The following is a 24,547-nucleotide window of genomic DNA, read 5'->3' as shown; positions in this document are numbered from 1 at the left end:
TCATTCTGAAAGTAATGAGAACTTTTTAGAGAAACGTTTGATTAAGGACAAAATAGATATAATATGAGATTGGAGTATCTTGTTTTGTCAGAAAATAGGAACACATTCCAAAAAATGCTGGGGGTATGTTAGAAGGAGTAAGGAGCCAGCTTGAAGGGAATTCTCCTGGCTAAACCTAGGACAATTTGAGCACTAATATAATTAAGTATACTAATGAATTACAAACTATTGAAAAAAAGTAAGAATTTATGAGTCCTAACCAATAATAGATGATAACTATATAGATAGGAAGAGAATGTGAGTCGGGGGAAGGAAGGAAGGAAGGAAGGAAGGGAGGAAGGAGGGAGGGAGGGAGGGAGGGAGGGAGGGAGGGAGGAAGGAAGGAAAGAAGGAGAGGGCTCTTGTCTACAGTAGACTATCAAGAGCCAATTGGTAAATATGGAAGAAGTGCTTGAGTTGGAAAGTTATTATTTTGTAATCATCATAGTAAAGATTGAATCAGGCTAGATTCATCAATAGATACCAAATTAAGGAGGAAGTTTTGACGACAATCAGGATATATGCATGGTCTTTAAGGATCTCCTTGAAGTATGACTATTAGTTACAAGAGAGGAAAAAGAAACAGTTATTATGCAGTGGAGAAATTAGACAATAGCTAAACTGAGTGATCAAAATTAATATCACCAGTAAGGGACAAATGGACATTGTGCTCTTCTAAATGTGAAACCCTGGTAAGGACACAATATCATCTAGTCAGTATTAAGGCAAAGAATAAATAAATTGAATCCATTCACAAAATAACATAAAATAAACACAAAATAAGAAAGTCTAAAAGACAAAGAAAGTCTCTAAAATATTCCAGATTAAAGGAAGGTAAAACTACATGACAATTAATTGCAATATCTAATTCTAAACTGGATCCTTTATTGGTGAGGAAAAATGCTATGAAGGAAATCTGATAAATCAGATCTGACATTTGTTAGATCAGCTGTCAAAATATGAGCAGGAGACTACATAAAAGTATCGATAACCCTGTTGAGGTTATGTACAAGAATATTCCTATTATTAGGAAAATACACAAGTATTAGGAAGTATTTAGGGGTAAATGGACATGATGTATGTAACTTACTCTCAAATGGGTATGTGTGCATGTATATTTAATACACGCTTATACATACATGCATGTGTATGTATATGTACATACATACAGAGAGAAAGGGAGAGAGAGAGAGAGAGGCAGTTGATAAAGTTGTTACCGATTGATAAATCTAGGTAAAGGAAATGTGTGGGGTTTATCTTTTTTTTTTAATGTTTTTATTTTTGAAACCTGTTTTAAAGTTTGAAAATACTTCCAAATATAATGTTTTAAAAAGTACGTACGGACAGTGACGTCATCAAAATGGCAGCATGAGGTGAGTCTCTGTAAAGCTCCCCTGGAATTTACAACTAATCGAACAACAATAACTCCACAAAGGACTCCCTGCACAGCAGACAGGCAAGACGAAGAGGCCCACTACTGAATTCACCTAAAGGTGGGCAAATTGCGTGAATGGGGGAGGAGGGATGGGAAAAGTGCGGTGACGGAGCCACGTGGGCGCAGGATGCAGAACTAGCTCAGTGCTCTGAGCTCGCTGCATCCTGGAACTACCACAGCTGTGGGAGAGGGAAGAACTCAGACTGCTAGGGCTCCGCTTATGGCCCACAGGGCTGAGGGGGCAGCATATAACACTGCTGAACCCAACGCTCACGGCAGAGACCTCGGAGAAAAGACTGAGGGAAGAAGGCTGAAAATAGTGGTTTAAGCCCTCACTGCCAAGCAGAGAACAGAAGCATTAGGCACTGAGACTAGCCTAACCTCCCAGAGCTTGCCCCACCCCCTCCAGCTCGGTGCTAGAAGCAGAACAGTAGCAGTGTCAGATCAAAAGAACAGAATATTTGATGTTCTGAGAACTGTGAACCGCAGACACAGATCCGCAGCCCAACTAGTTCTGGCAAAGGGGAGGGAGCTGTGGAAGCAAGACCGGCTGTGGTGGTGGTTGCCGCCATTGCTCTGGGCCACCTCTCACAACTCACCCTGCCCCTGGCGCCACTTATCTGTGCGGATCCTTGCAGGAGTAAACAACTGCTGAAACATACAGGCTCTGTATCTGGTGCAAGAAGAGCTTTGCAACTTCAAAAGCTCTGTGCATACCCACTGGAACACTGCGCCCTGTGACCCAGGCGAACTATTAACAGAGGAGAAGCCCGTCTCCCAGGGAATCCCCCCATTGTGTGAGAAGCTGGAATAGTGCAGAGAAAACATAGCACTACCGTGTGAGAGAGAAAAAAAAGGCTGCAGTCAGAGAGAAAATAAAACATTTTACCAACAAGTACTGGAAAACAAAAGAAAGACCTCTTCCTATCAACCTGTTGCACAAGGCACTCCTGTAGATGTCTAGGAAGAGAAATAATAAATCAGTAATTGCCATGAATAATCAAGGCAACAAGACAGCTCACAAAGAAAGTGAAAAGTCTCCAGAAAAGGAACTTAAAGATATGGAAATATGTGACTTAAATGACAGAGAATTCAAGATTGCAGTTCTGAAAAAACTCAACGAGATGCAAGAAAACACAGAAAGGCAGTTTAATGAACTCAGAAACACAATCAAAGAAAAACATGAGCATTTTACGAAAGAGATTGAAATTTTTAAAAAGAACCACATAGAATTTATGGAGATTAAGAACTCAATAGAAGAAATTAAGAATGAAATAACCAGCTTAGGTAGTAGAGTTGACCAGATGGAGGAAAAAAATCAGTGACATCTAAGATAGAAACCTGGAAATTACACAGATGGAAGAAGAAAGAGACTTGAGACTTACAGGAAATGAAAGGACTCTACAAGAACTTTCTGACTCCATCAGAAAGAACAATATAAGAATAATGGGCATACCAGAAGGAGAAGAAAGAGAGAAGGGAACAGAGAATATATTCAAACAAATTGTTGATGAGAACTTCCCAAACTTGTGGACAGAACTGGATCCTCGAATCCAAGAAGCAAATAGAACACCTAATTACCTCAATCCCAACAGACCTTCTCCAAAGCACATTGTATTGAAGCTGTCTAAAATCAATGACAAAGAAAGAATCCTCAAGGCAGCCAGGGAAAAGAAGACGGTAACCTACAAAGGAAAGCCCATTAGATTATCATCAGATTTTTCAGCAGAAACTCTACAAGCCAGGAGGAGTGGAACCAAATATTCAAACTATTGAAAGAGAGAAATTATGAGCCAAGAATAATATATCCAGCAAAGATATCCTTTAGATATGAAGGAGGAATAAAGACCTTTCCAGACATACAGAAGCTGAGGGAATTTTCTAATACACGACCTGCACTACAAGAAATACTAAAGGAGGCTATTCGACCACCATCAACAGGGACAATTTGTGGCAACCAAAACATAAAAGGGGTGAGAGTAAAGGCCTGAACCGCAATATGGGAATGGAGAAAGTAAGCATGCTGAAGAAAATGGAATACTCTAAATATCAAACTTTCTTTTACATAAACTTAAGGGTAACCACTCAAAAAAATACCAGAACTGAAATATATACTGTAATAAAAGAAGAAACAGAGGGAAACATCATAGAATACCACCACACAGAAATAATAGACAACAACAAAACGACAGAGAAACAATGGAGACACAGCCTTACCAGAAAACTAAAGATAGAATGACAGGAAATCCTCACATATCAATAATCACCCTAAATGTAAATGGACTGAACTCACCAATAAAAAGGCACAGAGTAGCAGATTGGATCCAAAAACTAAACCCAACCATATGCTGTCTCCAAGAGACACATCTCAGCTACAAGGACAAGCATAGACTCAAAGTGAAAGGGTGGAAATTGACACTCCAAGCAAATGGTACCCAGAGAAAATCAGGTGTAGCCATAATGATATCAGATGAAACAGACTTCAAGGTGAAAAAGATAACAAGAGACAAAGATGGACATTTCATAATGGTAAAAGGGACTATACAACAAGAAGACATAACAGTCATCAATATTTATGCCCCCAATCAGGGAGCACCAAAATATACCAAGCAACTACTAACAGAACTAAAGGGAGAAATTGACCAAAACACAATTATACTAGGGGACTTAAATACATCATTGACAGCTATGGATAGATCATCCAAACAGAAAATAAATAACGAAATAGCAGCCCTAAATGACACATTAGATGAAATGGACATAATTGACATTTATAGAGCACTTCATCCTAAAACATCAGACTATACATTCTTTTCTAGTGTACATGGAACATTGTCAAGGATAGACCATATATTGGGACATAAAATCAGCCTCAGAAAATTTAGGAAGATTGAAATCATACCAAGCATATTCTCTGATCACAAGGCTATGAAATTGGACGTCAACTGCAAAAAGAAAGCGGGAAAAAACACAAATACATGGAGATTAAACAACATACTTTTAAAGAACTGGGTCAAAGAAGAAGTTAGAGGAGAGATCAAAAGACACATAGAAACAAATAACAATGAAAATACATCCTACCAAAATTTTGGGGATGCAGCGAAAGCAGTTTTAAGAGGGAAATTTATGTCATTACAGGACTATCTCAAGAAACAAGAAAAATCCCAAATAAGTAACCTCATGTTACACCTTAAAGAACTAGAAAAAGAAGAACAAGTGAAACCCAAGGTCAGCAGAAGAAAGGAAATAACAAAAATTAGAGCAGCACTAAATGAAATAAAAAAGAAAAAGAAAATAGAAAAAATTAATGTGACAAAGAGCTGGTTCTTTGAAAAGATTAACAGAAGTGACAAACCCTTGGCTAGACTCACTAAGATAAAAAGAGAGAAGTCACTAATTAACAAAATCAGAAATGAAAAAGGGGACACCACAGAAATACAAAGGATCATCCAAGAATACTATGAAGGACTATATGCCACCAAATTCAATAACCTAGAAGAAATGGACAAGTTCTTAGAAACATATAGCCTTCCAAAGCTGAACCATGAAGAACTGAAAAATCTAAAGAGACCGATCACCAGTAACGAAATTGAATCAGTCATCCAAAACCTTCCCAAAAGCAAAAGTCCGGGACCAGATGGCTTCACTAGTGAATTCTACCAAACCTTCAAAGAGGATCTAATACCAATCCTGCTCAAACTATTCCAAAAAATTGAAGAAGATACAGTACTCCCTAACTCATATTATGAGGCCAACATTACCCTAATAACAAAACCTGGTAAGGACAACAGAAAACTACAGACCAATATCTCTGATGAATACAGATGCAAAAATCCTAAATAAAATTCTAGCATATCGAATACAACAATGCATTAAAAAGATTATTCATCACAACCAAGTGGGGTTCATCCCCGGGCACAAGGACAGTTCAACATCCACAAATCCATCAATGTGATACATCACATAAACAAAATAAAGGACAAAAATCATATGATTATATCAATTGATGCAGAAAAAGCATTTGACAAGATACAACATCCATTTATGATTAAAACAGTTTATAAAATAGGTATAGAAGGAAAATACCTTAACATAAGAAAGGCCATATATGACAAGCCCTCAGCTAATCTCATAAGTAATGGTGAAAAACGGAAGCCCTTTGCTCTATGCTCATGAACACACAGGGCTGTCTCCTATCACCTCTGCTTTTCAACATAGTGTTGGAATTCCTTGCCAGAGCAATCAGGCAAAAGAAAGAAATAAAAGGCATCCAAATTGGGAATGAAGAAGTTAAATTATCACTCTTTGTAGATGACATGATGCTATATATAGAAAACCCTAAAGACTCCACCAAAAAGTTATTAGAAACAATCAACGAATACAGTAAAGTTGCTGGCTACAAAATCAACGTACAAAAGTCCATTGCATTCCTATATACTAACAATGAAATCTCAAAAAAAGAAATACAAAAAACAATTCCTTTTGCAATTGCAGCAAAAAGAATAAAATACCTAGGAATAAACTTAACCAAGGATGTGAAAGACCTATATGCTGAAAACTATGACATTTTTGAAAGAAATTGAAGGAGACACAAAGAAATGGAAAGACATTCCGTGCTCATGGATTGGAAGACTGAACCTCGTTAAAATGGTCATATTACCCAAAGCAATATACCGATTTAATGCAATCCCCATCAAAATCTCAATGGCATTTTTAAAGACATAGAACAAAAAACTATCAGATTTGTTTGGAACCACAAAAGACCCCGAATAGCCAAAGCAATCTTAAGGAAAAAGAACAATACTGGAGGTATCACACTCCCTGACTTTAGCTTGTACTACAGGGCTACAATAATCAAAACAGCATGGTATTGGCAGAAAAACAGACACATAGACCAATGGAATAGAATTGAGAACCCAGAAATAAAACCACATAAATATGGACAGATAATTTTTGATGAAGAAGCTAAAAACATACAATGGAGAAAAGACAGCCTCTTCAATAAATGGTTCTGGGAGAATTGGATAGCCACGTGCAAAAGAATGAAACTGGACTGCTATCTGTCACCATGTACCAAAATTAATTCAAAATGGATCAAAGACTTAAGCATAAGACCTGAAACAATAAACTGCATAGAAGAAAACATAGGTACTAAACTTATGGTCCTTGGGTTCAAAGAGCATTTTATGAATTTGACTCCAAAGGCAAGGTAAATAAAAGCTAAAATAAATGAATGGGATTATATGAAACTTAAAAGCTTCTGCACAGCAAAAGAAACCATCGACAAAATAAAGAGGCAACCAACTGAACGGGAGAAGATTTTTGCAAACAGTGCCTCCGATAAGGGGCTAATACCCAAAATATACAAGGAACTCATGCAACTCAACAACAAAAAAACAAACAACCCAATTGAAAAATGGGCAGAGGACCTGAAGAGACATTTCTCCAAAGAGGACATACAAATGGCAAATAGACATATGAAAAAATGCTCAACATCACTAATCATCAGAGAAATGCAAATAAAAACCACAATGAGATATCACCTCACCCCAGTCAGAATGGCTATCATCAACAAGACAAATAGTAACAAGTGTTGGAGAGGCTGTGGAGAAAAAGGAACCCTCATACACTGTTGGTGGGAATGCAGACTGGTGCAGCCGTTATGGAAGGCAGTGTGGAGGTTCCTGAAAAAATTACAAATAGAATTACCATATGACCCAGCAATCCCTCTCCTTGGTATCTACCCAAAAAATCTGAAAACATTTCTACATAAAGACATGTGTGCTCCAATGTTCATTGCAGCTTTGTTAACGGTAGCCCAGACATGGAAACTACCAAAATGTCCTTCGATAGATGAATGGATAAAGAAGTTGTGGTATATATACACAATGGAATACTATTCGGCGGTAAGAAAAGATGATATAGGAATATTTGTGACAACATGGATGGATCTTGAGAGTGTGACAACATGGATGGATCTTGTTCCTATATCATCTTTTCTTACCGCCGAATAGTATTCTATTGTGTATCTATAATGCTAAGCGAAATAAGTCAGACAGAAAAAGCAGAGAACCATATAATTTCACTGATATGTGGTATATAAACCAAAAACAACAAAAGAACAAGACAAAGAAATGAGAAACAAAAACTCATAGACACGGACAATAGTTTAGTGGTTACCAGAGGCTAAGGGGGGTGGGGGGTGGGAGGGTAAGGGGGATCAAATATATGGTGATGGAAGGAGAATTGACTCTGGGTGGTGAACACACAATGGGATTTATAGATGATGTAATACAGAATTGTACACCTGAAATCTATGTAAATTTACTAACAATGTTCACCCCATTAAATTTAAAAAAAGAAAAAGTACTTACGTAAGACCCTAACAAATAATACTTAATTTAACTCATAACAAGCCTATTTCCCCCCCAACATTGCAACTCTTAAACAGTATGACAAAATGCAAAGATCTGTTTATTTCAGGGAGTTTTCTTTATCTGTTGTCTGGGTGTTATTTAATGTGAAAATTCAGAAGAAAATAAATGAGGATTCATTGTGCCGGTTCCCTGTTTTTGTTTCATTTCTGGGTCTTATTCTGCCTTAGATACTGGCTGGGATCTACCAAAACATCAATCAATTTTTCTTTCTTAAGTAAATGAATAGAGTCCTTTGATTTTTCCCAGGACTCCAGGGCAAGCTTCTCCTCTGCTATTAAACCATTTCATATCAAAGGAGACTAATCTGTGTCTCTTCAGACTTCACCCAAGAGAGACTTCCTCCTGACACCCTTGGGCAGTGTTTTTTGTTCTACACCTTGGTAGAGACCATGGAAACAGTTCCAGGTTACCAGCAGTCTCTGCAGCACAATCCCACACACAGGGCAGTAGTGGATGCAGCTCCCTTTCAGCATTCCTACTGGGGTCCCCCCAAGTGGGGGGGAGGGCAGAAGGCTCAGCAATCACTGCCTCTTCTCCTAGAGAACTTTATCCATTACCCCAAATTTTTGGATGAACAGCTTGACCAATGTATATTTGTTCAAAAACTTAATTTGAAGACACACTATTTTACCGAGACCAAATTTTTCAGTTTACTGTCGTAGCTTTGGTGTAATGTCTGAATCAAAACTTGCGATGTCACTGCCAATTAAGGAACAGCAGACCGTGAACTCCTCTGTTGGACTCAAATGTCCTCAAGAGGTAAGATTGCTTTAAACATCTCAGCACCCCCAGAGTGAGGGCAATTCCTGGGACAAGTTAGCACATAATAAGTATTGGGTGAGTGAATGACAGGTGATGGCAAATGAGTGAACAGGAGAAAGAAAAATGCCTGTGAAACAAAGAATTTAGTTAAAAATGAGTGCCTGTTCTCTCGCTCGATGTGGTGAATTGAGCTTTCTTTGACTCACTCCATGTCACAGACCAATGCATCTACTACAACTGTGTTCTTTCAAATGTTCTTATTGTGGCAAGTCGGCCAGGCTAGGAAAGATTGGGGCCTAAATCTGAGCGATTTGATAGATGCTTTAGATGGAACAGGCCTCTGGCTCAGTCTCAAAGGCTCAGAATGGTAGAATCAGGCAGGTATTTACTGCTGTAGAAAAAAAGAGTATGTCCAGAGAATCAGTGAAGACTAAAATAAGTCAACACAAACTTGATGAGGGGTGGGGGAATGGGGAGATGTTGGTGAACGGGTGCAAACTTCTAGTTATAAAAGGAATAAGTTCTGGGGATCTAATGTACAACATAGTGACTATAGTTAATAATACTGTATTTTGTACTTAAAAGTTGCTGAAAGAATAGATCTTAAATGTTCTCACCATAACAATAGCAAAACTTGGTGATTAGTGGGGTGGGAGATGTGTTAATTAACCTTATTGTGATACACATTTCCCAATATACATGTGCATCAAATTATCACATTGTACACCTTAAACATACACAATGTTATATGTCAATTAAATCACAATAAAGCTGGAGAGAAAAAAGAAAATTAAAGAACCCCAGTTAGCCAAGTGAGGAACTATAGTCTAAAACTGAGAGCAAGAACAGTTCTCAACAGGTCAAAAATTGCCATGGGAGTTCCAAACCTGAGACAGAGGACTCTGTCTTCTGCCTCCTTTGTGTAAACTGATGAGGCTTTGCTATTTTATACTCAGTGGAAAGACAGGCAGGGCCCTTGAGGTGAAGTTTTTCCTGATCAAGTCACGAGCAGAAATGAAGCCTTAGGTAGGAAGTCTTTGGTCCTCTACTCTCTTTAAGAACGTAGTCATGTCATGCTAGCCAGAGAAACTTGGTCCATAGCCCTGAGTCTCAACCTGCTCCTGTCTCATGTTTCCTAAGGCTTGGGCAAATGGACACTGTCTCAAGATTTGATTTCAAATCCACCTTCAGCCTTCTACTTTGCTGAGCTGGGTCAGAGCATGAGTGAACCAAGAGGACTTTACTGTACATAACTGGATTCTTGGTGCCCTTCCCTCAGACTTCCACATTAGGGATCATGAATACCCAGGGATATGGTGTGCTCCAGGAGGGCCGCAAAGCTGCAACATAAACATAGCACATGTACAACATTATTTTTAGTTAAATGAAATCATATAATATATATATATGAAATTATATGTATTATATATATATTATATATATGTTTTTACAAATTCAAGTTTTATTTTATATTAACATATACTATAGATATAATAATATATATATTTATAAATTCATTCAAATTTTGTTTCATATATAAATTTTTGTTACACACACACACACACACACACACACACTCACACACATATACAATTTGAGTGAATTGGAAAAAGCAAGCCATGCATTTTGAAAGAAATGCCATGATCAGTGCTTGCCACAGGGGGCTCTAGGGAGTGTGCATTTATTCTTCTCCATCATTAGGGCATCTCAGGTGGAAGAATTGAGAAGTTCTGCCCTAGCACTGCATATATACCAGTCCTACTACCGTGAAGGTGTTGAAAGCACAAAAAAGGTGACTTCCATGCAGACTATTCATACTCCTCACTCTGAGAACTTTACTAAGTGTTTTCAGAGGCTGGTGTCCTGAGATCAGAGCATTTCATCCAGGGTGCTGAAATGGGGCAAGGGATAGAGTAAAAGCTGAGCTGTCCCAGAGGCTAGATTGTGTGACCAATGTAAAAGCCTTATTAAAAACTACTCCCAAACCACAATCTCAACCTTTTGCTGGTAGCAGTATGATTTTAGAATATCAGGTACATATTTATACATACAATGTTCTAGTAGTCCCAGTTCCAGCAAAAGAAGTCGAAGATTTGCCTACGGAAAGGTAATAAAGAAAAAAGGAAGTCAAGGCTTAACTGTGTAAAGATACAGTTCTATGGCTGAATGGGGGGGAGAACCGGCATATGTTTGGAGAGACCCCAAAGCCCATCTATGTAGTTCAATGTTCCATCAAATGCTTCAGTCCTCTCTGTACGTTACTGTCTTATTATTGCGAAACTTGGCTTGGATGTCACGAGGATATATTTCTTCCCCTACTTCGTTATACTGCCTAACTCTGACTTCTAGAACATTCTTTATAGCTGGCTGAACAGAATGATATATGGGATAAACTTTACTTTCTCTTTTACTTCTGCTACTAAAAGGAAGCAGAAGCTGTGGGCATAGGTAATTGTTAAGACAGACTACGACCTCCTCTGTGACCAATTTGAGCAGTTTGGGAAGAGTGGAGCAAGACATATGGCTGACCTGATGGGTTGGCTGCAGAGACTTAAGCAGATCAGAATCCTTTGAAACTATATCATCAAAAGGCCAAAAAACATGCTAAGGGCTTTTGACTATAACCTAACATTCCTAGCGAGTTGATAAAGGAAAAACACTAACAATTCATTATTTTTATTTACATTGAATTTTATTTGTTTTTTTAAAAGCAATTCTCTTTCTTAGCTAAAGTTGTTTACACACACTTGCAATTTTAATAATAAACTTGGGAGAGAATGATAAAGCTGCTCTCGATTACCCTTATGTTAACTCCATAGATGATGTGGCATTGTGCTACTTCCAACTGATATGAGCAGCCCAAAATGCAATATCAGGTCATTAAAAAGAATGCATTCCTTTTCAAGATTAAATTTGAATAAAAACTGTACAGAGGTTATTCTAATTGTGACTGAAGGTCAAGTGATTACTAATATACATTATGTTCCCCTAATAGCTGATGTCATTCTCATAATTCCAGGAAACTTGGGGTGGGATAACTAGGGAGAACAGTTGGTTTTCCTGCCAGTTAAGCCAAAATATTCTTCTCTGACTACTTAAATTTATACACAACACAGATAAAAATTGCTTACTCTGCCATTCTATCTATTCTAACTTATTTTTTAAAGAGAAATTGTTTGGTATTTTAAAGTCTTGGTCTAATCCATTTGGGATATAAAAATCCTCCAGGGCACCTATTTAAATGGAAGGAGTCACCTCACCCCCAGAAGTTTTGATTCAGTAGGGTTAGCCTCTGACCCAGGAGTCTGTATTTTTGTATAAGCTCCCAGTTGTTCCTACTGATGCTGGTGACATGAAGATATTTTTAGGGTAATTGAAACTGAAAGGAAATTTACTGCGTGCGTGAAGTATGCCCTTCGTACCAGAAGGTGGCTCTATAACATATTAAATAAGGCACCTTGCAACTAACTAGCTAACTGCCTGGAAAATAAAATCCTCAGAGCTTTTCTTTTCTCTCAGTTACTTAATTTGGGAATGGGGTGGGGTGGACAGGGAGAGTGGAAGAGGGTGCAGGAATGTTGTGTAGTAAAAGGAATACAGTCATGTGTTGCATAACGACATTGGAGTCGATGATGGGTCTCACATACAAGGGGAAGGTGGTCCCATAAGATTATAATGGAGGTGAAAAATTCCTATGACTTAGTGACATCATAGCAATCATAACGTCCTAGTGCCACATATAACTCACGTGTTTGTGGTGATGCTGCTATAAACAAACCTGCTGTGCTGCCCGTTGTATAAAAGTATAGCACATACACTTATGTACAGTACATAATACCTAATAATGATGCTAAATGACTATGTCATTGACTTATGTATTCACTATACTACAGTTTTTATCATTATTTCAGAAGGTACTCTTTAAAAAACAATGTTTGCTGTGACACAGTAAGCCATGTTATGCCAGCAGCAGCCTTGTTTATTCTGTCTTGATTGCATCATTTTCTCTTGTGCTTGATTCAATCTTGTGTTTTATAACTTTGGTGTAGCCTAAATGTAAAGTGTTTATCACATGTACAGTAGTGTTCAGTAATGTCCTAGACCTTCATATTCCCTCGTCACTTACTCACTGACTCACTATGAGTAACATCCAGGCCTGGAGGCGCCATTCATAGTAAGTGCACTATTTTGTGGACCATTTTTTAAAAATCTTTTTTTTTTCTGTACGTTTGCTCTGTTCAGATATACAAATACTTACCATTGTCTTACAATTGCCTAGACTATTCAGTACAGTAACATGCTGTATAGGCTTCTAGCCTGAGAGCAATAGGCCGTACCATACAGCCTAGGTGTGTAGTAAGCTATACCATCTAGGTTTGTGTAAGTGCACTCTGTGATGTTCACACAATGACAAAATTGCCTAATGATGCATTTCTCAGAACCTATCCCTGTGGTTCAGTGGCACATGACAGTAAATGGATATTAAACTAAGTTTACAGTCATTTGTTACTAACTCCTCTCAAAAGTATTATAGTAACACTATGCTGTTGTTAGAAAATTTTTTTGAAATAAACCAGAAAAACTTGATGTTCGATAGATATAAATGGCAGAGAGTTTCTCAGGATCTTCTTGAACATCAAGCTTTCGAAGGTTGGAGAAATAGTCTTATGGCCAGTTACTGCTGCCGTTCACATCTTGTCTCATTACAGAATCCCAATCTTGTCTCATTGTGGGCTGGAAAGACTGAGTGGGCATGAACTGATGCCACATATGATGACTTCCTGCTTATGTTGCTGCTGCTCTCTTACTCAGTTTCTCCAAGATACTTCACCTGGGTATAATCAGGGAATAGGTCACAATAACATGTTCTCTGGCTCTAGCCCTAATCAACATAATAACTGGATCCCCAGCTCCTGACTCTGTCTTCAATATCAGAAATGTCTGAGGTGTATCATATGTGTTCATGAGTCAGTGTGCTTCCTTACTTCCCTTTCCTTGGAGGCTCCTGTACGTCCTGAGTTGCTGCAATGATGTCATTTCCTGTAGGTAATTGCTGCTCCTGTCATCACATCCCCGGCACCACCCACGTTGGTGATATTTCTTTATTCTATTCTGATCCTAATCACAGGTGTTTGTTTGTTTTACTTGAATTGCAGAAAGGAGATTGGGGATGACTAGGGATAAATAAACTCTACTGATATGAGGCATGAAACAAAGCAGCCTTGTACCCATCCCATCTTTCATTTACCTGGGTTCTCATTTCAGTCCCTCAATCTCCCCACACCATCCAGCCAGGAAAAAATTTGTGAATGAGACATCACTGTGGAATTCCAAGACTCATATAACCTTACTCACCTCTAGGCAATGTCCCTGGGCCAAACATGTGCCTGGATTCTGATCCTCCTTGAGGCCCGTTCCTTTCCCATCCAGCACACAGACCGGAGGTAAGGCAGCACAGGGTCGTAGATGAGGGAGCTAGAGACAGCCCCAGTCGCAGTATCATTAGGTCGATATGTTTCTTCTGAGGCTCTTAGGTTGCCTTCAATCAAGTGAAATCCAGGCTGCCCCGCCCTGCTAACCAGACATGCCCAAATAACAGGTTGTTTAGATGCTTACTCTGGTACCCTTACTATTCATTTATGACATGATCCCAAAGAAAATACGCCATCCTAGACATTATATTTCAAAATTATAAAACAAAACCTGTGGATGTAGTGATAGAAACAGGTTTGGTTGTATATAACAAAAATGGATGAACGATTTGACAAGACTTTCAAGTGATAAAGAAATAATTTCACTGTCCACTCAGACTGTGCACTCAGGCCCCTAGATTTATAGGTTCTTGGAGACAAGAAGTGGAGATGGGAAGGCATGCACCAGTTAAGAACGGCCATGAATTTAGTCTCTGTATGTCAGGACTTCCGCATGCTTTCTCACTTTTCTGTTGCTTAGATAACTGATTTCAGTGATTTATCTGAAAGACTGTATGTCTCTTGCCATTCCTCAGTACGTCAGCTGTATCTTCTCAATGTACAATGTGAATCATTTTACAATGGCCCCTTTTGTCTACAAGGAAAAAAATGTCCAAACTCTTTTTATATACTACAGTCATAAAAAGCCTTACCAGGCTTACAATAATAATAGTAGGTAATGTATAATGGGAAGCCACTGGCACAGAGATAAAGACACTGTAGTCACAGCTCTGCCACTAACTAGCTATAAAATTTTGAGCAGAGTTATATAGACTCTAAACTTCAGTGTCCCTGTAAAACATGGATAGGACTAGTACCCAATGCACTGGGTTCTTGTGAAGGTTCAGTGAGAGTCATGAGTAGTATTTCCTACTTACTCTATGTGCTGCCACTCTAGTGTATTTTTTGTTTTGCACATCTCTCATTCATTGTCATAGCTTTGCTTATGCTTTCTCAGTTACATGTCCCTTCCCCACTCCAGAACCCTGCACCCATTTTTCACTTGTCAGAATTCCAGACCTGGCTTGAATGCCACCTCCTCTAATAATGCATCTCTTGGCCCTTCTCCCATCAATATGTCTTCATTCTCCTCCACATGTACCTCTATTATCCCTTCATTCAGCCTCACATTACAATTTGTAATTCACATAATTGACTCTTTTTGTCTTCTGGATTACATATTATCTGAGGTTCATCAGATATCAACTTTTATTTAACTTTTCTTCCATTCCTAGAACCTATCAGAATGATTTGTAAATAATAAGCACACCATTTCATTATAATTATTAATGAAAATTGATTTGCTTTAAAATTTCAGTCCTCTTATCAATTTAAAATCCTCTGTCTTTGATAAATTTCATAATACAGTATATAAGAAAATAGTAACTATCTAAATTCTAAATACTAATTTTATTTTAAACTTATTTTTCCCTAACCATCTGTGGCATAGTATAAAAAACCCACTGATAATTTAGTTTCTAGTACATTTTATGACAGCAAAATTATTCTCTAACATTTAGAGATTCTTAGTTAGGATTTTTAATGCAACCTTTTTAATTTAAAAAGGTAATACAAAATATTATAAAACCTTGGAAAAGAGAGAGAAAATGCAATACATATTTCCATTTATCAAACATGAGCCTGTTTTCTAAGGCCTTGCTACTCAAAGTGTGGTCTGAACCAGCAGCAGCATCATCTAGCAAGGCTAGAAGCTTGTTAGAAATGCAGAATCTCATGCCCATCTCAGACAAACTCCATCAGAATATTATTGATTTGTACTTTCAATTTGAAAAGCACTGCCCTAAGGTACTACCTAGAACACAGCAAAGCATGTTTACCAAGCATCTCCTTCATTCTAACAAATATTTATTGAGCACCAGCTATATGCCAACTACTGTACTAAATGCTGTTTCAATCTGCAAGATTTCTTCCAGGACTGACTCAAGAATATATGGAGAGAGTATTATCTTCTTTTGAACCATTTTCTAAGGTAAATGAAGTAGCTTTGGTTGAAAAAGCTGCCAGAGGTACAAAACATCTCATTCTGAAATAGCTCCACTTCTCTTGTTTTCAAGTTCTCACACAGTGATATCTTCTAAGTCTAAGTTTAACACTGAGTCTAAGTTTAACACTTCTTTTTTTATTTTGCTCACTCCTTCCATTAAGAGCTGAAAAAAATAAGGAAAAGAAAAGGCATTGAAATTAACATTCCACAGTAGAACTTAAAGAAAACATTATATTTGCCTTAGGCAGCTTCCATAAAGTTTTTTGTTTGTTTGTTTTTAAGTTCAGGGGAAGGCCAGAAAGGTGATATTTCAGAAGTAAATCTTGGGCTATTCCTTCAGAGTGATTTTTCAAGGGGAAAAAATTTTTGTTGACTTAAACAGCTAGGTGACATGTTCTCGAGACCCTGTGATGCTCTTCAAGCATCAGAAGATACATGATGAATACTGTGTGCTTTTTATTAGCCAAGGGATACCCCTCCAGAAAAGAAAAAAAAGGAAAAAAACTTTTGGTAATATTATTGCAGCTCAAAAGGCTGAAAAGCAGGCTTACATGAATGTTAAGAATAGCCTGGAAGAGGAAATTTTAATAAGATGTCAAAAGGGAGCAATATGTAGCAGTCGTCATGAGAATTGAAAGGTGGCTGGGGTGCAGGCCTGGTGCTGTGGAGTTACCTTGGAGATAACGTGGGGCCACTTGGTGATTACATGTTGGCTGACCTACAGATCTCTATATGAGCCTTCAGCCTTCTCTTAACAAAGGCTGCTGTTCCCTTTTCTCACAAGCCCCTCCTGAGTCACTGAGGAGCAGCCTGGACTGAAGCCCTCCAGGGCCCCACCATCAAGGCCACGGTGTTTTTCTTGATCTGCCGGTTTGCCAAGATGTTCCTATGATTATCAGTATGCAAAGTTCTCATATCATTAGAGACCCTATAGTTTGCCACCATGAAAAAGTACCATATGAAGGAAAGAACATTGCAGAAAGCAGAGAAATGGGTTTGTGTGCCGACATGCCTCATTCCAAAGTAGGATTTCCAAATAGTGCCACCACCATTAACTTCTCCCGGAATGTCCCCAAACTTCCATTTCATCTGTGAAAAGGGGATCATACCAGCAACCCTCCCTGCCCTCCTCCCCATTAAAGGGATACTGTGAAAAGCAAATGGGACAAAGAATTTGGAAGAAGGGTTCAAATAACAGGGCAATAGAATGTAAAGTCTCATTATTTCTTCCTCTGTAAAATGGGAATAAGTGGTGTGTATGTGAATCTTAATTATGTGACGGTTGAAACACAAACCATTCCTTGATGTTGTCATGCGAATGAGACCTTTCTCAGCCTCTTCTCATTTTTCTGCTGCCACTATGGTTTATTGAAAATGTAATAGCTTCTGTGTGACTGTCATTGAGTGTGTGTGTGTGTGCACACGTGCGCGAGTTTTGAAGGGAAAAAAAAAGAAGGAACGAAACATTTATGATCGCGTTTAACATCTGAGTGCCGGCTGCGTGGAAGGCCCAAGGAAAGGACCTGTCTGAGGTCCGACCGATCCCAGCCTGCAAGTTTCCCTGCCTGCAGTCCCTGCAGGGCGTCTGTCTGCCTACTGGAAGGCTGGAGTAATGGAGGGAGGAGACTGGGGCATCGGAGGGGTGGGAGCCACTCGGAGGAGCGGCCCGGGAGGGCGCGGGCCAATCGGAGCACGCTCCGTCGGCGGCCAATCACGAGCCGCCTAGCCCGGCAAATCTGCCCCGCAGTGCGGGGCGGGGCTGCTAAGAGTCCGGGTGCCGCCGGTTACACTTCTGGGCGCCTTCAGGAAGCACAGGTCAGGGGAGTGTGTACCGAGAAGCCGGAGGAGGGATAGCAGGCAGGCCCAGCTTATGTGCCAGCCCAGTGACATACATAGAAGCCTAACTCAGGCTGATGATGCTGCATTCGGGCGCTCACGTGTGTATAGCCCCACCGCCTTGTCTATATGCTGTGTGGGCACCTGTCCTGTGAGTGGCTCTGGGCGTGGCTGCCCTTTGGACGTTCAGTTTCTGTAAGATTTATCTCTAGGGGCCTACCTTTCCTGAGTTCCACAGGGGAACGTAAGGAGTTTAACGGAGCCCGGGCTGAGCAGATTAACAGCGGCAGTGCCGGAGAGGGTGGGGACTGCGGGTGCCGGTGAGGTAGGGAACCACCTACTTGCCCCGTTTCCCAGGCAGAAAGGCCTTTTGGAAAGACTGGCGTGACAAACGTGGCCCTGAAATGTCTAGAGAGCCCTGGCAATGATGATCACTGAGTGAGTGGCACTCGACTGAGCCTGGGCAGTTTGTTGACTGATAGAGAGGGATGCTAGCAGTTAGGAAGGTAAGGAGGAAACTCAGGATGGGGACCATCTGCTCCCCCAACCCCAGCGGGACAAAGACATCATCGGAGGCCTGCAATGCCGACTGGATGGCCTCGCTGCCCCCTCACCTCCACAACGTCCCCCTTTCCCATCTGGCAATCCCAGGTATTCTTTTCCTACTTGTTCCCACTGTGTTTGCTTCTGCCATTTTAGTGTTGTTAATGGGTTGGGTTGATTTTCTATTGTGCTGAGAAAGCAATTGTCAGTGACCTTAACTAAACCTCTATTTATTTCCACACCAAAAACTTAACCCTGAAACAGCTGCTGTAAATAGGTTTAAGCACACTGCATCCTGGGCAAAAGGGACTCAGGAGAATGGAAGCATGTTTTCTGTTTGTGTCTTTTTGTTTTGTTTTTACTTAATAGCCTTATTCTAAGAATATTACCCTCTTAATGTTGGGGCCAGGGTATGTGAAGGGTGCATTTACTTGAATTGTTTGCAGAAAAAAAGGAGAGATCAAGGGTAATGGATAAAAAGTCATTAACAATTTTAGATCTGGGTCAAAATTAAAACTGAAAAGTGTTTCTTTTCTCACTTATCTGACCTTGCATATTGGAGAAAGAAATGAAAAACAGATTAGTATTAAAGAATAGGTTCAGAACCAGGACTGAGTATTTTTGTTGTTGGAAAAGTCAGAAATCTAGGACGCAAGCGCTTGTCACAGGTAGTCATTAGGTGTGATGAGGTGGTGGTGTTTGAAACTTTGTCTATGTATATATATACTGGTGTCTGCCTGACTGATGTAGAACCACAGCCTTGAAAAGCACTTCTGCTCCAGCTGCTGTCACTCTCCTGGGGGTTTTATACCTTGACATCACTCTCATTAGGTTTGTTAAATGAGTCCTCTTTCTTCCACTCAAAAGCTAGTGAAAGCATTGTTTCTAGGGCAGAACATTTGGACCACAATGATCTTGGCCTAGTGCGCTGGGCCAAGTCCTAGATGCTGGTACTTGGAAAGCATTCCTAGGAGCAGGGGATGGACTCCTGCCAATCCTTTCTCTCACCTGGAGACATAACAATTGATTTCACCTCTAGCCTACCAGCCAAACTCCCGAGCATTCCTGGGGACAGTCTGTCTTTTTGGTGGCTAAAAGATGACCTCTTGCAACCCCAGATCTTTCCTATCAATGCATAAGGAAGAGCACTGCTAGCTTCAGATGCAGCCTTTTCCTTATTCGCCTCTACTTTTGGAGGTCTTCCAAGTTCATTGTCTTCATGGGCTCTTGTTGCTTTTGAGGAAGGAGAGGGCTGCTAAATCTCTTTATAGTTATGATCACTTGTGCTTTATCAGCCATTGACCAGCTCCTTGGGAAATGCCAGGTGGTCATGCTTCAGAACAGGTCTTCTCCATGTTTAATTGACGCCTGTAGAATCATCACTGGAATGATGCACGTGCCTCTTTTAACATTAGTCATTTGTCATCAGGCTTTCTGATGAATTGTTTTCTCAAGTGGTACGGCAGGTACTGTGTGTTTGCAAACAGAAAGGCATCTTAGGCAGGCCCTAAATGGCTCTATCAGGGCACATCTAGGGTAGGTTGGGGCTTCCTCCTTCCTGTTGTGCTTTGGAAGGTTCAAACCATAGCACAGCTCCGCCCATGGCTTGACAGTGCACTCTGACTCCGTGAAAGGGAAAGGAGCTGGGCATTTGTTCTGCAGTCTGTAGGGTATCTCACAGTGACTACAATTGCCAGGGCTTGCAAACAGCCAGGGCCTGCTGCTGTAACCGGAAATTCTATGATTAGCCACCATGGAGGACACAGGAATTTGTTCACCCTGCTTTGTGAAGTCTGGTACCGTGTTTTCCCGAAAATAAGACCTAGCTGGACAATCAGTTCTAATGCGTTTTTTGGAGCAAAAATTAATATGAGACCCAGTCTTATTTTACTGTAATATAGGACTGGGTCTTATATAATACAATATAAGACCAGGTCTTATTTTCGGAAAAACCGGGTACTTCTGAGGAGAAAAAAAGGGGGGGCCTTGACTTCTCAAAAGATGATGAATTCACTACTGTGAATACCCTTTTCCCAGCAGTGGAAGGGACATGAGTGTATGTATATATAAGCTCAAGGCAGGACAATCACATAGTAAGTGCTAGCCACCGCTCCTATCCCCCTGCCCCACCACTCGTTCTCTTTCCTCAACCTCAAGCTTAATATTCCCCAGCTAAAGGCTAGCAGTCAAGGTCTGCCAAGCTAAGAAACACAACACATTCAGGAAGTGGAGGCCTCCATCTTCCTACCCCTTCCTCTCTTCCTCTTCCCTCTCATCATCACCTTTATCATAACAGCTATTATTTACAGAAACTACCATACCGCACCCACTGGCACACATTACCTCAAATCCTTACACCTTCAAGATAAGTATCAGTATCCTCATTTTGGAAATAAAGAAATTAGTGTCCAGTGAGGTTAAGTAATTTTCTCAAGATCACACAAATAATAAATAGCAGAACTAACCTTTAAGCCTTGATGGTAGCTGTGTTCAAAACCTCTGCACTGTCCTTCTGCCCTTAGAGGACCTTGGGAAGTGCAGAGCAGTGGTGTGTGTTTGGGGTTGGGGGTAGTCTCTAATTGAAAAACCAGTTTTCACAGACCATCTTCTGCAGCAAATGAAAAAATTTTTTAAACTAGGTGGTTTTTATCTGAGTGATTATGTATCACTATGAAAAGATAGCAGATGATAGGCAGATAGATAGTTGGATAGATAGCCACACATATATGTGTGTGTACATATTATATTAGTAATATGTATACATATATATTTTCCTGTTCACAATTGGAATTATAAATAGAACTTTAGAATTGGAACCTAGTAAGTTTTAAATTCAAATTTAGTGCTTAGACCTATTGTGTGTGTGTGTGTGTGTGTGTATCCGTGTGTGTCCGTGTCCACACGTGTGCACATGTGTATGCACATGAGTGTGTGCTGGCATGTGCTGACCTAGGGTGGCTGTAAGATTGGATCACATCTGTCAGGGTGGGGCTGGGTCAGCAGTGACATGGGGAAGGGCGGGGGAAAGGCAGGGGTTCTGGCAGTAATAGCAGACCCAGGATGGAGTAAACTATGTCAGATCTGAGTGCGTCTGCAGCATTTGTCTAGATCATCATGCAAGAGAACACGTGTGAGTGTGCACCTCTCCACAAAGCCTTGATGTATTATTTTACTTCCACAACTGGTAAGTAAACCTGTTAATGACCAGTGTCACCCAAACATATTGAAATATCTTGGAGAAGAACCTCAGAACAATTCTCGTTGCCAACTATATAGAATGATTAGAGACCCTAAGGGTAAAGGATCTGGAAATTGCAAAAGTCAGATTTTTAAATTAAAGCTTTAAACGCTACAAACATTTTCACGGATGTTAGTGAAAACATGATATTCTTTATGGAAAAATGGACTGATAGGATTTTTTTTTTCTATAATGTATACAGCTTTTCAATTAATTCCTTTTCTTTGTATATTTTAGTGCTATTTCTTTCTCTGTCTCTCTCTCTCTCCATGCTTTTCCCCTTCTTTCTATTAAAGGTAAACTATTCAATCTATTACAAAGAGCCTTAAACTTAAGGATCTCAAAATCGATGATTCCATCTGTGTTATGTCAAGGAAGTATCTGAATCTCTTGGAACTTTGTTTCCTCATTTGTAATTAAGATGTTGGATTAAATGAAATATAGAGTCCTTTCCAAATGAAAAACTCTTTGATTAATTTGAGGGATGTTGGTTTGTTCTTTGGATTTTTGGCTGTTTTTTGTCCAAACGTAGAAAGAGATGGGAAGAATGATTGGGTTATTTTACGTCTACAGGCCATTTCTTTTATGCCTCTTCAAAACAAGAAATTATTTTTGGTGTGCAAACAAGGACTCAGTTGCCGGAATGAAACAGGGTCCTCTTACTTTAGCCTCCTTACAGGGCCTGTAGATTAGTTGTTCTAAACGATCAGACCCTGGGTACATTTTAAGAAGCCTCCAGGCTCAGGCCTGTGAGAGACCCAAAGATGAATTAGGCATCAAGCCCATGTCAAAGGAGCTTGCAGTCTAGTGATAGAGACACTTCTATGCAGACCTTCACCATACATATTTTTTTTAAAAAAAACTAATTACGGTAAATAGAGACATAAATAAAGTGTTATCGAAGCATGCAGAATGGAAAGATTAATTCCAGATTTTGAGATGAGGAACTACTTTGTTGAAAAAATGGCATTTGACCTGGGATTTGAAGAATGTTGAAAATTTCAAGGGATGTGGCTTCGAGGTCAGGGATGCAAGGGGGCTTGCCAGGCGAAATAAACTAATTAAGCTAAGGATGGGGGTATATTCTGGAAATGGCTAGAGGACTCCCTCTCCTGCCCCTCAGTAATGCTTTGTTAATATCTTTAGCATAGCAATTCTCAACTCATCATTACATTTTAGGTATCTGTCTTCCACATTGTCTATGAACAACTTGCACACAGAAAATATGACTTATTTCCTTTTATAATCTTAACTCCTCGTATAATCCTAACTCCTAGCAGCTTGGTCATTGGTCACTCTTGAGTGAGTAATTTAATGCATGGAACTGGAGAATAAGAAAGTTGGGAAAGTGGCTTGCAGCCACCATCATTTTCAATTGTGATCAAAGTTAAACTGAATAGATTGGTTAGGTTCGCCTTGTAGAAATAACCATATGAAGCAATCTGAACATTTTCCAATCTATTTCTTGTTATTTTATATAATATTCCTGTAGCTCTCGATAAGACTCATCACTGAGCCCCATGAGAAATGAAAATTCTAAGGCAGAGTAAAGTGGTCAGAAGAGTCAGAGGTAGAACGCTGTTGTAACTGTTGTCCTAGGAACAATTCTTTCGCCCTTCATCCTGTCTGCCTTCCTTCTTCCCTCCTCAAATTTGAGCTGCTCGTATTTCCTGTCCTGCTGCAGCCTCAGCCTGCTCTCATTTCTTGTCCCTCGCTTCACCTTCCTTCCACTGATCTGGCCTCTCCCTGTCTCAGACACTTGCTCAGACACTCTCACTGATCTCAGATGCTTCTTTGTTCTCATCTTGCTGATGGATTCATCAGTCCCCTTTCATGGGAATCCTATTTTTTTCCCATGCCTTTGGCCACTGGTGATTTCTAGAGCTGTTTTCCTGTGGTCCCACACTCACTTGACAGGGAGACAAATTCACTCCCTGGGTAGGATGAGGGGATCATTACTCAAATCCTGCTTGTGGAAGTTGGCTAAGGTCTGGTGCATCTAAGAGATATAGGGACTTAAAAGGATGTAAAATACCTTGTGGAACACAAGTTAGGTTGGCTTTACTTTGAGGATAGCATGAGCCATGAGTTAGCCCTAGAACAGACCCACTCTCCTACAGAATTTGAGCCTATTGGAAAACCAAGGACCAATCTCAATCTACCAGGGCTAACCCAATCAAGAAAAAGAAAAGAAAAAAAAATCACATGGGACCAAAATGGTCTGTTACGTGGGAATAGGGTTTTTTGTTGTTTTTCATTTGGTCATGGTGAGGAATAAAAAGAGTCTATGACTTTGGTGTTCCCATTAGTAGATTTCTCTTGTAAAAAGACATCACTTTCCTAGATTTCCCATTCCCACTCCCAATCACACAAAAGCTACAAGGAATTCCGGAGTCCACATGTCTGTAAGAAGCAGAATCATGGATTGGTTAAAAGTATTCATGCCAGAACCACACTGTCTGGATTTGACTGCTAACCCTGCCCTTCATGACTCTGTGACCTTGGGCAAGTTACTTAACCTCTCTGTGTGCCAGTGTTCTCTGTAAAACAAAGATAATAATGGAACTACATCATTTGGTCAATATGAAAATGAAGTAAATTCATATAGTACACTTAGAAGAGTTTCTCATAAAATGAGCATTATATAATAATAGTATTTGTTATTATTATAATCTGTCTTTTTTTACATTAATCATGACATTCATTTATCAAAAGGCTGCACCTGGAATGGACAACAAAAAAGCGGTGTAAGATATGGTCCATACCCTGAGGTAATTTATA

The 24,547-nt window shown here is 39.7% G+C and overlaps 1 protein-coding gene across 1 annotated transcript in view; it reads left to right on the top strand.

The window, feature by feature from the left end:
- Positions 1–17,932: 17,932 nt before the first annotated feature.
- The window catches only part of PLCXD2 (phosphatidylinositol specific phospholipase C X domain containing 2), a 46,528-nt gene continuing 39,913 nt past the window's right edge, over positions 17,933–24,547 (top strand). The window contains exon 1 of the mRNA XM_019715180.2: positions 17,933–18,636. Coding sequence (XP_019570739.1) covers positions 18,474–18,636 — 163 coding nt within the window. The 5' untranslated portion in view covers positions 17,933–18,473. The remainder of the gene's footprint in view (positions 18,637–24,547) is intronic.

This window comes from Rhinolophus sinicus, linkage group LG01, assembly GCF_036562045.2.
Source record: "Rhinolophus sinicus isolate RSC01 linkage group LG01, ASM3656204v1, whole genome shotgun sequence".
In the NCBI taxonomy this organism is placed as follows: domain Eukaryota; kingdom Metazoa; phylum Chordata; class Mammalia; order Chiroptera; family Rhinolophidae; genus Rhinolophus; species Rhinolophus sinicus.
This window is presented reverse-complemented; position numbering and strand designations above follow the sequence as displayed.